Source organism: Sander lucioperca, chromosome 4 (genome assembly GCF_008315115.2).
Source record: "Sander lucioperca isolate FBNREF2018 chromosome 4, SLUC_FBN_1.2, whole genome shotgun sequence".
NCBI lineage: Eukaryota > Metazoa > Chordata > Actinopteri > Perciformes > Percidae > Sander > Sander lucioperca.
This window is the reverse complement of record NC_050176.1, coordinates 42,193,292-42,207,575: the sequence shown is the minus strand read 5'-3', so window position 1 is coordinate 42,207,575 and position 14,284 is coordinate 42,193,292. Positions and strand designations below refer to the sequence as shown.

Sequence of the window (14,284 nt, the reverse complement as noted above, 5' to 3'; positions counted from 1 at the left end):
CATCAAATCAGTTAAGAGGAAGTGAAGAATGAGGAAACACAGTCAGGCTGTGTCTGTACCAGGAAGGGAAATTTAGGTTCCTCTTTTTCATGCCAGTTCCTGTAAATAGCTGCCCAACTTTGCACACTACTGCGTCATCACAACTGCATGATCATTTGTTTCTGTGTTTGGTTTGTTTCTACTTGTAGTCACTGCTGTATTTTACTATTCTTTAATTAAGTGCTGGATTTTTACAGTATTAAAAGAGTCTCACGGTCACTGCATGAGAGTTGGCAGCCCACCTTGTTCCCTCTTTTTTAAACTTTTTACTCAATGGTGACGTTTCTACCCTCTGTGTGTTTCTGTCAAGTTACGTTTATTACTTATACAAGGTTGCTTTTAAAAATAAAACACTGCAGATGGGAAATACAGGAATAAAAGCCATTAACGAAACAACACTGAAATACAGTAGACTTAAGATTTTACTCGCAGAAAACAAACCATGGTACAAAGATGGATAGAAGTAAAGAGATTTCAGAGATTTTTATCAATTTGTTTTATGTTTTGACAGAACTGTATTATACAACAAAATATTACACATGATGCCTTTTTAAGTTTATGTTGATGTTTCCAGTTACTTTTAGTCCTCATATTTGCCCCCTCTGTTTGAAAAGGGTTCCCAACCATTCATCTGATGATTGATTGATTGATGTAGATTACACTTAAAATGTAGGAGTTCAATACATTTGTAAAATACTCAAATTACATTTCAACTTTCAATGATTGACATCATATATAACCAGAGTACAATTTGTGAAAAAAGGCAGAGGAGGGTCAAAGGAACATCATCTGGCGGTGCCTGTAGCTGGCTCGCAGTCACCTATTGGCGACTAAAAAACTGCCGCTGGTAGCCAGTGTCCCGGAGCTCTGTAGCGGCTAAATACAACCAGCAACAGCTGCTCGGATTGTATCGTTCTATCGCACTATAGACTATTCACGTTACAGCACTTTACAGTACAATATATGGTCCATTGGTAAAAGTAGCATTGATCACTTTGAGGGGGGATACAACAACAAACTTCGAGAACGGAGCTTAGCACCTCCCAAAACAATTGTGATTGGTTTAAAGAAATGCAAACAACCCAGAGAGTTTTTTTCTCCTATCCCAGAATTCATCTGTGGTACAGCCAGACCTTACTCCACAGCGCTGTGGAGATAGAGCCGGCAATAAGAGACTAAGTCATATGAGACACCTGAGGCCAAGTCTGAACAACCATCGTTGGCATTCTCACATATGGCCAAATGTGAGCGGTTGATTAGTTTCCTGGAAAGAGATGAAAGTACAGCATTGTAAGTGGAGAATAAGTGGTGTCACAGACCTGCTTCCCTGTTAAGCAACGGTTTCTCTACCCAGGTGTACCGCTTTCAAACTCCTGTCCAATGCAGGGAGGAATCCACAGACACAGAGAAATCCACAGACAAACAAAACAACCGTTACACAAATGCATGGCCCAACACAGAAGGACCGACGCCCAACACAGAAGGACCGACACCTCAGGTCTAGACTCTGCAGTTTACTCACATCTGAAGGATAAAGAACACTATTTTGAAGACATCAGGTACACATTTTAGACAGAGAGGACAGATCGTTTTAAAGAGACAAAGAGACAAAAAGATTGTATTATGTTTGTCAGCAGTGTGAGTATTTCTCTGCATAGGGGGAGACTCTCCCTGCTACAGAGAACACAGTGAACCAGGCCACCCTAACCCAAATCCAGGATAAAGAGGTTCAGTAAATGTGGTGTGGAAGGTGTGGAGGTGGATCAGCGTGTCAGAGGAGACTCTGTAGAAGGACAGAGAGCCAGCAGGACAGTCCACATACACTGCTACTCTGTGAGAGACAGAGGAGGATGGAGAGGAGGAGAGGCATGTACTTATGTCATTGTGACTGACAGAGTAACCTTCAACATCAGAGCATCTCAGACTCCAGGACTGATAATTCCCTCCAAACTCACAGTCAGCTCTGTTTCCTTTCCTGCTGATTCCTCTGTAACTCACTGATATATCAACCTCTCCTCTCCACTCAACCTCCCAGTAACAGCTTCCAGTCAGACCATCTCTACACAGCAGCTGCCACCAGTAGTCAAACCTCTCTGGGTGATCAGGATATGGCTGCCTCTTTCTTACTGCTGTCACCTTCCTGTTGTTATGAGAGAGTCGGAGGTGTGTGTTCATGGTGTTTGTGTCCAGTGTGAGTTCACAGACATCTGATGGAGAGAGCAAGACACAATACAGCAGCAGTTTATCATCAAACCCAAACTTTTTCACGTCAAGGACACCTAAACTGACACAAATTAGACCACAAACCCCCATTTGATAAGATTCCTTCCCAGGGTCCCACATCTGATAGGACTTCTGCTTCTATATGTTTTATTACAGAAAGTGTATAAAAACCCATGACCAAAATAGTCATACATTATGTCATTGTGTTACTTATGGATCGAGTTATAGTTAAAGGACAATTCCGGAGCAAAACGAACCTACGGGTTATTAACAGATGTGTACCTACTTGATCATTCTCTGGGACATGTTTTCATGCTAATCAAATGTGTTTTTAGCTTGAAAAAAGCTAGCGCAGACCGCTGATTAGCTTACAACGCTAGTATTCGGGGCACAGGGAAAGTAAAAACAAATCGCTATTCATACCACTAAAAAGGTTCAAAATATCACCAAACTTCAACGGAAGCATAATGAGGGTCCCTAAACGAAGCATTGAGAACATTGTAAGTGTACAGACAGTTTATTGAACCAAGAGCTGCAGGAGCTCTGTGAAAGGGCTACGAGAGAGAGAGAGAGCTACCGGTAGTCAATGCCGCAACACAGCCTCGTACTTCGGGAAACTGGTGATGTACCTGTGGACATTGTGAAGCTATGGCCACCCAACAGGAGTGTCTGTGTTGCACGGAGTGGGACTTGTTGCATCGTGACACCCAAGAGATGCTGTGTTTTGTATAGTCTGAAGATGTCTCCTCTCTAACATCACATGTTAGTGGCTGTATTTCAAACTTTTTTCCATATCCTGAAAATAAATTGGAGACAGCGACCGGAGGGACCAGATGGACAGTTATCCACTGAGTAAGTAGCTACACTATGGACTATTGAGCAAATTGCTTTTGATTTTAGTTTGCATCACCAGCTGTAAGTCATGACTGGTTTTCAAGACAGCGGCTGCATGTTAACATGAATTGTCCTTTAAACTGATATAAAAATGTGAAAATGCATTTCCTGCTGAAAATGCGTGTGAATGTTGAAAAGCTGAAGTTACGCTGCATTGCTGGCTTAAATGCATAAAAGGATGGTGAACTAGTGAGAATAGTTGGAAAAGTGGACATGGTTTTAATTTGTATAAATGTCACTGAAATGTTGAATAACACCAATGATGTATGAAACAAAATTGGAATATTTTAAGGTTTTCTGAAAAGCTGCAGCACTGATATGCTGGCTTGAATGTATAACAACTCCAAATGTATGAAAGATGTGGAACATTTTAAGATTTGAATAGAGTATGGATCAGAAGATACAGTTGAACATGTTGAAAAAGCAGCTTAAAAAAGTGGCTGAAGCAGTATGAATAGTTGGAAAAGTGGGAAATGGATGAAGGATGCAGAGTAAGCAATGCAAGAAGTTCAAATTTACAGCAAGGACGTAAATTAGCTTGATTGTATATAAACATAGTCAAAGCTTCCTTGAATTGTCTTTCTTAAGATCAAGATAAAACATCAAAAGAGATCTAACCCTGACAAGAGTTGAACTTTAAGCACTTTTATTTGAAAAACTAGGCCCATGCCTAATTTTCTGTTAACATACAGTTTGCTGCTTTTATTTTGGAAAAAAAGCAAGTCTCATCCTGAGCTTCCTGTAATGATACAGTTACTTTCTAGGGCTGTTATTCTGAAAAACTAGGTTCATAACTAATTTCCTGTAAACATTCAGTGACTGTTGATGCATTAATTTTGCTTAACAGTATTCACACAATAATTATTCCCCTTTTGGCTGCAGACCGCCTAGAACTCCCTCAAAGTCCTCAAACCATTTTGGGAACCACTGATTTAACACACCTGAAGGCTTTATTTGTTGCTTTATTAACAGACAAACTGTTAATTAGATCAAAACTTCACAATGACTCATCCTTTGGGATTGTCTTTCAAACTAAGAATTTAATGAAGATACACACGCTTTAATTTAAACTACTTCAACAAGTGCTGCCTCATTCTCATGAATCTAAGGGAGCTTTCACACCTGCCTCACGGTCAAGCTCGATATCACTCGCATCTCTGTGGTCCAGCCACCGCTAAAGTTAGAGACAGACACCAGCAGAGCATGAGTGAAGTCTCGGTGAACAGGGCAGATGTAGAAACAATGTTTGGAAAGTTATTTAAATAAAATGAGCTGCTTTGACCATGGAGACATCCAAAAAACTGGACCTTCTTCCTGAATTTACTTTCTTGCTCCCGCCCCAAACACATCTGACCAATAAAAGGAGGGAACGTTCTTACATGGTTTGTAGTGATGCATTTTGGTTCGCTTGGATTTTTCTCCATGTGAAATGAGACCCAACCAAGGGATAAACGCTCCAAGTTTACAAACTCATCAACTGATTCGGACCAGAGCAAACCAACTAGGTGTTAAAATGCCCAAAGTGAACACGCACTCACACTTCCTCAGACCAGGTTTCAGCCTCTGCTCTCCACCATGTTCCAGGCTGGGGGAAGAAACAAAGTCAGAATGAACCTTCCTTATCAATTATCTTCATAAATCTGCACTCAGATTCTCCACTAAATATGAACCAGTGATCATCAGTAAATGACAGAGAAACAGTGTTTAAGCTCTTGCTGTCCATTTATACCTGAGAGTTTCCAGTCTCCATTGTGGATCCTCCAGTCCAGAGGACAGCATCTTCCCTCCTGAGTCTCCTGGATGATTGTATCTCAGGTCCAGCACTCTCAGATGGGAGGGGTTGGAGCTCAGAGCTGAGGCCAGAGAAGTACAGCCTTCATCTGTGACCAGACAGCCTGACAGACTGGAGAGAGACACACACAAACACACAATTTCTTGCGTGAATTTCCTGATTAGAATTAGCTCAATGATAGAATCAGTTACCGTTATGATCTGCTGAGTGAATATGCAGCAAAATTCTAAGACATTTTCTCAAAAACATTACATTCTAGACATTTTTTGAACAGAGTATACTCTCTCAACTAAAATCATACAATTGTTGGATATCATCAGTGACACAACACGTATCTCCAGTACAGGGCGTAAAATTACCCTCCGACTACATGCCTAATGCCGGTGACACTGTCTGAAATCTACCTGCCATGTTGGTGGGCAGCCAAAGAATTAAACGATTCATCAGGTTTTTTTGCCACTGTTGTTCTTTCACATTTTAACCAAGTCCGCCATTTCCTTGGATTTGACCTAAAAAATGGGGCGGCACATTACTGGGGTGAAGGAGGTGGCCGGTTGAAACAAGCAAGCAACAAAAAGGAGGATTCAAAGAAAAGTAAAAGATGAGGTTTTATTACCAAGTCGGCAATTGGCAACAATGGCAAGGTTCCTGAGTGGCTGATTTACTGAATTAGCAGTTAATTGTTAATAACTTATCAGCACTTACATGTGTTCAGTTCAAGGACAATGCTCATTTATTTCGTGTATTTCACCTTCAGGAGGCAAATACAATTGGCTGGTAAAAGCCAGTGGATATTAAAATAAACCTGCCACAGTGGCTGGTGGCCAAAACATTAATTTCAGGCCCTGATCCAGTACCATTTAAAAGTCCATCTATTGAAGAAAAGATTAATCCTGACCTGAGAGTCTCCAGCGTACATTGTTGACTCTCCAATCCAGCAGAGAGCAGCTCCACTCCTGAATCCTGCAGGTCGTTGTTACTCAGGTCCAGCTCTCTCAGAACAGAGGACTCGGAGCTGAGAAGTGATGAGATATCCTGACAGCATTTCTTTGTGAGCCTGGTTTGAATCAATCTAAATAAGTAAAAAAAATATTTTCCTATATTTCAGTTTAGTGTCTAAGAACTGTAGGAATGTGGAGTCAGGAAGGCATGCAATGCCAAACTAGACTATAAAACATTTAATGTTTGAGGCACATTACAGTGTTATACAAAAGCATCTGACCTGAGAGTCTCCAGTGTACAATGTGGACTCTGTAGTCCAGCAAAGAGCAGCGTTGCTCCTGAGTCCTCTAGGTCATTGTTACTCAAGTCCAGCTCTCTCAGACTAGAGGACTGGGAGATGAGAACTGCAGACAAATTTTCACAGCTTCTCTCTGACAGACTACAGCCACTCAGCCTGAAGAAGAGTTAGTGATAAAGAACCATTTTTCCTTTTTTAAACAAATAACAAATATGTCTGTTTCATTTTCTTATTACAAATGAATTACGGATTATCCAATGATACCTGGACCTTTATTCTTCTGCTGCTTCATTTTCAAATGAGAACCCCATAAAATGGTAAAACATGATGATATACAAAAGCGCCAAAATATGATCTGACCTGAAAGTCTCCAGCGTACAGTGTGGACTCTTTAGTCCAGCAGAGATCAATTCCACTCCTGAGGCCTGCAGTGTGTTGTTACTCAGGTCCAGCTCTTTCAGACAGGAGGACTGGGAGCTAAGAACTGCTGAGAGATCCTGACAGCATTTGTTCGTAAGCCTGGTTTGACTCAACCTGAAACAGAAATAAGTACAACATATTTTCCTTCATGACAACACCAACCCTGTCATATTTTTTTATCAAAAGGATTGAAAACCCATGCAATAGAGCATCGAAGTACAAACTGTTACACAAAAGTCTGACCTGAGAGTTTCCAGTTTACAGTTTGGACTCTTCAGTCCAGCAAAGAGCAGCTTCCCTCCTGAATCCTTCAGTTCATTGTTACTCAGGTCCAGCTCTCTCAGACTAGAGGACTGCGAGCTGAGAACTGAGGACAGAGCTTCACAGCTTTTCTCCGTCAGATTACAGCCACTCAGCCTGAAGTGACAAAGACAAACATTGAAACTATTATCACTAATGTGAGAAACACATTATATGTCTGACTCCCTGAGCCTTAAATTAACTACACTGTAATTTTCATTTATTTGTCTGCTGAGGTAAAGTCACAACTCCAACGACCGACTTTTAGGAAATTGATATCATATATTGGCATATATATTTGGCATATATATTTGCTGACTAAATCTTGCGACTATTAGTTTATTAAGACTTTAGTTAGTTGAGAGCAACCCTGCACAGTGAAACCTTTAGTGCGTTTACATGCAGTTTAAAAACACGATTATATTCGGGTTAAGGCAAAAAAGATGTCTAATTAGATTGTCCAACTTTGGGGTTGTCAACGCTGTGTCTTGGCAAAAAAGTAGAGGGACCGAGCAGCCCACGCTGTGGCCGCTGGCTAACGATAACAGTAGTTAGCTAGCTAAAGAAACAATAATCAAGTAATCAATTTGATGTAGTTTTGAGACTATCCGTTGACATTCAATAGTTGAGAACAACCCAACACATGTGACACAGTAAGTATCTTCAGTAATCGGTGCACTTACAGAGCTTTGTTGGAGGCTTTGACCACTGGCAGCAGCCTCAGAAGAGCCTCCTCTGATGCAGAGTATTGCTTCAGGTCAAACACATCCAGGTCGTTTTCTGATGTCAGTAAGATGAAGACCAGTGCTGACCACTGAGCAGGACACAGTTTATCTGTAGAGAGACTTCCTGAACTTAGGTAATGTTGGATTTCCTCCACTAGAGAATGATCATTCAGTTCATTCAGACAGTGGAACAGATTGATGCTTTTCTCTGGAGACAGATTCTCACTGATCTTCGTCTTGATGTATTTGACTGTATCCTGATTGGTCTCTGAGCTTTTTTTCATCAGACCTTGTAGGTGTTTGTGATTTGTCTCCAGTGAAAGACCCAGGAGGAAGCGGAGGAACAGGTCCAAGTGTCCATTTGGACTCTGCAAGGCCTTGTCAATAGCAAACCTGTGGACATCTGTCATAGATGTTCTGCTGAAAACCATTCGCATTTGTTTGCCATAACTTTGGCCTGGCTCAGACATCACATTCTTGTTTCTGTTAATGACTGCCCTCTCTACATGAAGAGCAGCCAGGAACTCCTGAACACTCATATGGATGAAGCTAAACATCTTGTCCTCATTCTTTCTCCCACGTTTCTCTTTGAAGATCTCTGTGAACACTCCTGAGCACACCGATGCTCCACTGACGTCAATGCCACTCTCTTTGAGATCTTTCTCGTAGAAGATCAGGTTGCTCTTTTCCAACTGATGGTAAGCCAGTTTTGCTAATGAGTCAATGTACTGAATGCACTTTTTTCGGTCATACTTCTTTTTTGTCTGATGAATCTGAAACACCAGGAATTCTGCATACATCTCAGTCAGGGTCTTGGGCAGCTCTCCTCCCTCTCTGGTTTTCATCACTTCCTCCAGAACCGTAGCAGTGATCCAGCAGAAGACTGGGATGTGGCACATGATGTGGAGGCTTCGTGATGTCTTGATGTGGGAGATGATTCTGCTGGCCTGCTCTTCATCTCTGAATCTCTTCCTGAAGTACTCTTCCTTCTGTGGGTCGGTAAACCCTCTTACCTCTGTCATGATGTCAACAAAATCAGAATGGATCTGATTTGCTGCTGCCGGTCGGGTTGTTATCCAGAGGCGAGCAGAGGGAAGCAGTTTCTTCTGGATGAGGTTCGTCAGCAGCTTGTCCACTGAGGTCGGCGTTGTCACATCAAATTTAACTGCCTGATTGTCATTGGTAGAGCAGTCCAGATCAAGGCGGCTCTCATCCAGTCCGTCCAAAACAAACAGAAGTTTGAATTCACTCTTGTCATAGTTGGTGTTTCCTGATGACTGCAGAGCTGTAAAGATGGAATTCAGGACGTCTTCCTTGATGTCTTTAGTCTCTGTGATGCATTCATGAATAAGCTCTGTCAAACAAAACTTTTCCCCCTTCTTTAAATTCAGCTCGCGGAAGGTGAAAAGAAAAATGAGATGCACATCTTGATTGGCTCTTCCTTCAGCCCAGTCCAACACAAACTTGCGCACAAGAAATGTTTTGCCAATTCCTGCGATTCCATTGGTCAGCACTGTTCTTATTGGTTTATATCTTCCAGAGGGGGGTTTGAACATGTCACAAGGTTTAATTGTTGTCTCTGTTCCTGCTGGCTTCACTGCCACTGCCTCAATCTGCCAGAACTCATGCTCTGTGTTAAGCTGTATGTCACCCCCCGCTGCAACGTACAGATGTGTGTAGATGTCATCCAGATGCTGCTCATCCTTTTTCTGTGCCCACCCTTCCTGCGCACACATAAATGTATCATGGAGGTTTGATTGAAGTTTTTTTCGGTAATGTAAGATGAGTCCTGGTTCTGTTAACAGAACACAAATATAGAAAATGAAAATTATTAGGCTGTTTGTAAATTTTTATAAGCAGTATACAAATACTGTTTTGCTATGGGACTTTCTTTCTATGAAAAACAACTCTTTCTTTCCTAGTACTGTAAATAAGATAAAATGGAGCCATCTTAAATGTGTTTGTGAAACAGTCAGTAATGTTTCGACACAAAACACACTGAGCTGGTAAACTATAAAGAGGCAGTGTGGATGCCAAGTTTTTGTGTTGACAGAATGTGGGGGACTTGCTCTTCTCGTAAGCAACGGTAACAATGGCCCAATCTTGGTCATATAATGGTTAGAGAATGTGTGTGTAGCACGGACATGAAACTGCTTGATGATCATACTATCGATAAGAGAGTTTTCCCATGTCCCGGATGTTAACATTACTCCCTCGGCCAACAAGCCGCTCACAACTGACTACATAAACTCAGTAATTGCGAGACAACAGATGAGCACCCAAATGCATTGATCGTGATATCCGGGGACTTCAACCACAACATTCTGGCTGTGACTCTGCCCACTTTCAAGCAGTTTGTGGACTGTCCAACCAGGGAAAATGTGCTCTGTAACTGACATGGAGAGAACACAGATCTTACGGATTGTATAACAGGGTACATCAACTTCACCTCAAAACCCAACCCCTTGTCCAAGTTGTGAGAGGTGATTGCAAGGCAGAACAAAGAATGGTGGGTGGTTCTCAACCCGGGCAGCTAAGGTAACCAAAAAGGCCAGCCTGGGTGTACCTGAAAACATGCTGGCTAATGGGGATCTGGTAAAGCTAGGTGTACCAATCATCTGCTTAGTAGAAAAAAATTATTACAGAAACAATTATGAAAAACATACAGCAAGGTTTGTAAGTGGAAGGTGTCTCCCACCCAGACAAGCATGATGCTGCATAATGGAAAGCTGAAAAGAAGTTGCACAGCTGATCCCCCTCCTAACCAAACACGCTACAAAGATTGGCGCCTGGAGCATCTGAACAATGTACCATGCTGGTAAAGCTAACAAAACATCCTGGGATTCTACTGGCCAAACACAATGACTAATCAAGAGCTCTGGAAAATCACTAACCAAGAACCAATTGAAACACAAATCAAACGCAGGAAATGGGGCTAGATTGGGCATACCCTGAGGAAACCACCCTCCAGCATGACCAGACAGGATTTATCCTGGAACAAACAAGGAAAAAGAAAGCCAGGAAGACCCAGCAACTGCTGGAGAAGGTCTGTGGAGGCAGAACTCAAGGAAAAGGTATCATCCATCACCACTCAACACTGAACCAGCTGGAGAAAGTTCATGAATGACCTATGCTCCCCAAAGAGCAAAATGGGTTAAATGGTACATCTGTGTGGATAATGTTGTCTCAGCAGAGATTGTACAGTGTTTCCTAAACAACAAACCCTTTGGTCACCCGCAACATCAAGGTCCTTTCAGCAGGGCAAGGACAGCTACAGAAGGAAGATTAAACAAAAGCTTATTTATATCAATTTTTAACCGATTCACGATCGCATCGTTACATCTCTACTAGTCTCACTTGCCATATCTATCTCCACAGCGCTGTAGAGTAAGGTCTGCTTACACCACTGATGCATTCTTTGATAGAAGAAAAGAACACTCTGGGTTGTTTGCATTTCTTTAAACCAATTACAATGGTCTTGGGAGGCGCTAAGCTCCAGACGTGACAGTCTCTAAACATCCCAGTTAGAAAGTAAATACCGTAAACATATTCTTTGTAAATCTTTACAAACTATCCCGAAAGAACCAAGCAGGCATGACTAGTTGCACGATCCAAATTTTCTTCAAAACCTGAAATTTTCAGTGTGTAGCTTGCTAGCTAGAAGTTTGTTGTTCTTTCCCAAAATGAAGATTTTTGAAAAGCAGAAGATCTGGCGCTCCGGTAAATGAATTGTCGTTAACCCAGACTAAATTCCTACCGGACATATATTTATGATTCAAGATACTTGGTTAAATTAATAATGTGGATCTTCAAACAAAAATATTTTATCTTGTGTAGATGGTAACAGTAAATGTTAAACTTTAATATAATTGAATGGGTGAATTATATGAAAATTCAAACCTGTACAGGAAATTAGCTATAGAAACCAAATCCGTTTTTGTACCAGGCTGTAAAGATGTTTATTTCTGCAAAGTCTGAAAAAAGTGACAATGTGGGCATAATCTCCAATACAAAACCAATCATATTTTTGGAGGGGGACAAATTTACCTCTTCTAAATACTGCATCCCCCCCAAAAAATCTACGCCTATGCCTGGCACTCTACTGGCTCCGCTTCTGACACTAAATCACATTTAAAAATGTATGTCCCTGTTTTTCAAGAACTTTCTGATCAAGTCAAGTCAGTTTCATTAATGCAGTGCCAAATCATCTAGTATCATTAATTCTTTTTATATAGAGCAGGTTAACACCATACTCTTCTTTAATATTAATTCTTATAATATTCAATCAATGAGCAATCCTACCTGCCCAGTATGGAGTTCGGGGCTCATGGCTGCTGCTTGGCTCTTCATTGTCAGTGTTAGCAGCAAACTGGACCAGTGGCTGCTGCTGAGGGGCTTCAAGAATAAAAAGAAAGAAGAAGAAAAAGTTTCATTCATAAATATGCACGTTTGCAGGCAACGTTGTATTGTGTTTTGCACAACCGCTAGCATCCTGCAGTGATTCTAACTAAGCACTAGCGTCCTGCACTGCTCCTAACTAACCACTAGCATCCTGCACTGGTCCTAACTAACTGCTAGCATCCTGCACTGCTCCTAACTAACTTCTAGCATCTTGCACTGCTCCTAACTAACCGCTAGCATCCTGCACTGCTCCTAACTAACCGCTAGCGTCCTGCACTGCTCCTAACTAACCGCTAGCGTCCTGCACTGCTCATAACTAACCACTAGCATCCTGCACTGCTCCTAACTAACCGCTAGCATCCTGCACTGCTCCTAACTAACCGCTAGCATCCTGCACTGCTCCTAACTAACCGCTAGCGTCCTGCACTGCTCCTAACTAACCGCTAGCATCCTGCACTGCTCCTAACTAACTGCTAGCATCCTGCACTGCTCCTACTTAGCTTAGCTTACCCATCTCATCATCTTCATTTGGCGTTTCACTCTCAAACTGCGAGCTGGTTTTAATGAAAAAGTCGCTCAGTTTAACACATCTGGCCACGTCGCTTTGTAGAACTTTCCTTTGTTTAATGTTTAATGGTATGATCTACTTTTATAGCTTCTTTTGGTTCGTGGATCACATCCTCTAACAAGCACAACTGACTGAAGTGTAAGGTTACGAGGTGACGGGTTGTTCTTTGAACAAGGTGCAGCCGTTGATAATGTAAAAACATAATAACGTCATAATAACCAGACTCAGCGACTGACATGGGCTGCATGAATGTACAGTAGAGAACAATGGGCTGCAAGAAAAAATACTGTAAACAAAAAGAGTGGGCTGCGAGTACAGGCAGCATCCATTCAATATTTCAACTATGATTTCAACTCAGTACCACGACTGAACACGGCCGGCCTTCGTAACCAACATGTGCTTCTGATTAGCCAATCCGGTCCTGCACCTTTTTCATCTGCAAAATGTTTTGTTTTTCAACTCCCCCCCCTCGCCCCCTTCTTTCTTTGAACTACTTATTTTATCACATATTGTTACATGTTGACACTGGAAAAGGAGTTGCTTTTAATCTTGTTGTACATGTGTATAATGACAATAAAAGGCATTCTATTCTATATTATTCCATGTTGCTTAGTTTGGCATTTCTTTTGCATGAACATCCAAAAGCCGCACAAAAGTCTTTATGGTCAAAACGGCAGAAACGGATCTCACAATCCAGAGGCGGTGTTAACGTATTGATATCTATGGATGTATTATAAATTCAGGGGTTTCCCTGCCATTTAAAGTGTTAGGTGCAGCACCTGAGCCGTTTTTGGCAGCACCTAAGCTGAATGAATGTGAAATGCGGCAAAAAAGCGCCAAAAACTGTGGAAAAAAGCATCAGTCTAACTAAAAGATTTTTGTCAGATCTAATGATTGTAGGCGGACTTCTTTAACAAGTTTTGTCTTTAAGTTTTTTGAGTGTTATTTATTTATTATCTGCTCTGGTTTTTCCAACATTTTAGACACAGATATATGGTGATAATAACGGTCCAAAATTATGTCAAATTGCAATTTCTTTTAATTGAAAAACAAGAAAGACCCTTGCCAAATATGCGCACTTAAGTCTTCCACAAACCTAGGGAAAACACTGAAATGCATTTCTGTGACATCATGTTTGTCTTCCTGTGACTGACTTTTTGTCCCTGAGCTGCGGGCTGACGAACTCTGCACCAGATCATTCCTGTTGATCTTCTTTAAGACCTGATGGGTCAGCTCCACAGCTCCAGGAAGTGTGTAGGTCTGGATCATCAGACTAACTGTGTCCCACGTCTTTGCATTCTCCAGCTTGCTCCATGGGATGGTTGACGAGTTTTTCAGGCATTCCTCTTTCAGGATCCACTTGAAATGTTGAAATTCATCTTCTCCGAGTTCGTCCAGAGCGTTTAAGAGGACCTCATATGCCATTGTGGCTCCCTGTTAAGATCAGAGAACATATTTCTGCTAAATATTGTTGCTGTTTTAACCAAAGGCTGCGTTTGGAAGGAATGACAATCTGTTTGTCTTGGAGTGACAAAAACATTAGCAGTGGGAAAAATAATCGATTCTTAGATGCATCGCGATTTAAAAAAATAATAATTAAATTTTGTATATATACACATGATCTAATAAGACATACATAAAAGCAAACTCAGATTTATATGTATATTTTTTAAAATCACTCA

The 14,284-nt window shown here is 41.4% G+C and overlaps 1 protein-coding gene across 1 annotated transcript; it reads right to left on the bottom strand.

Moving 5' to 3' along the window:
• Positions 1–448: 448 nt before the first annotated feature.
• On the bottom strand, positions 449–14,027 carry LOC116050966 (NACHT, LRR and PYD domains-containing protein 12-like). The gene is made up of 10 exons (XM_031301192.2): positions 13,731–14,027; positions 9,939–9,969; positions 7,592–9,431; positions 6,852–7,025; positions 6,549–6,722; positions 6,171–6,344; positions 5,847–6,020; positions 4,886–5,059; positions 4,695–4,741; positions 449–2,246 (listed from the first exon to the last, which is right to left on the bottom strand). The coding sequence occupies exons 1-10, from the start codon at positions 14,025–14,027 to the stop codon at positions 1,714–1,716; spliced, it is 3,618 nt and encodes a 1,205-aa protein (XP_031157052.2). The 3' UTR covers positions 449–1,713.
• Between the last annotated feature and the right edge of the window lie 257 nt (positions 14,028–14,284).

What these genes read in the sequence shown, in the direction of transcription:
- LOC116050966 (XM_031301192.2), bottom strand. Translation starts at nt 14,027, where the DNA reads ATGGCATATGAGGTCCTCTTAAACGCTCTGGACGAACTCGGAGAAGAT. An exon ending in CACAGGAAGACAAACATGAT is followed by an intron (nt 9,970 to 13,730) that starts GTCACAGAAATG and finishes GAAAGTGGGCAG; the next exon opens with AGTCACAGCCAGAATGTTGT. An exon ending in GAATGTTGTGGTTGAAGTCC is followed by an intron (nt 9,432 to 9,938) that starts CCGGATATCACG and finishes GTGTTCTGTTAA; the next exon opens with CAGAACCAGGACTCATCTTA.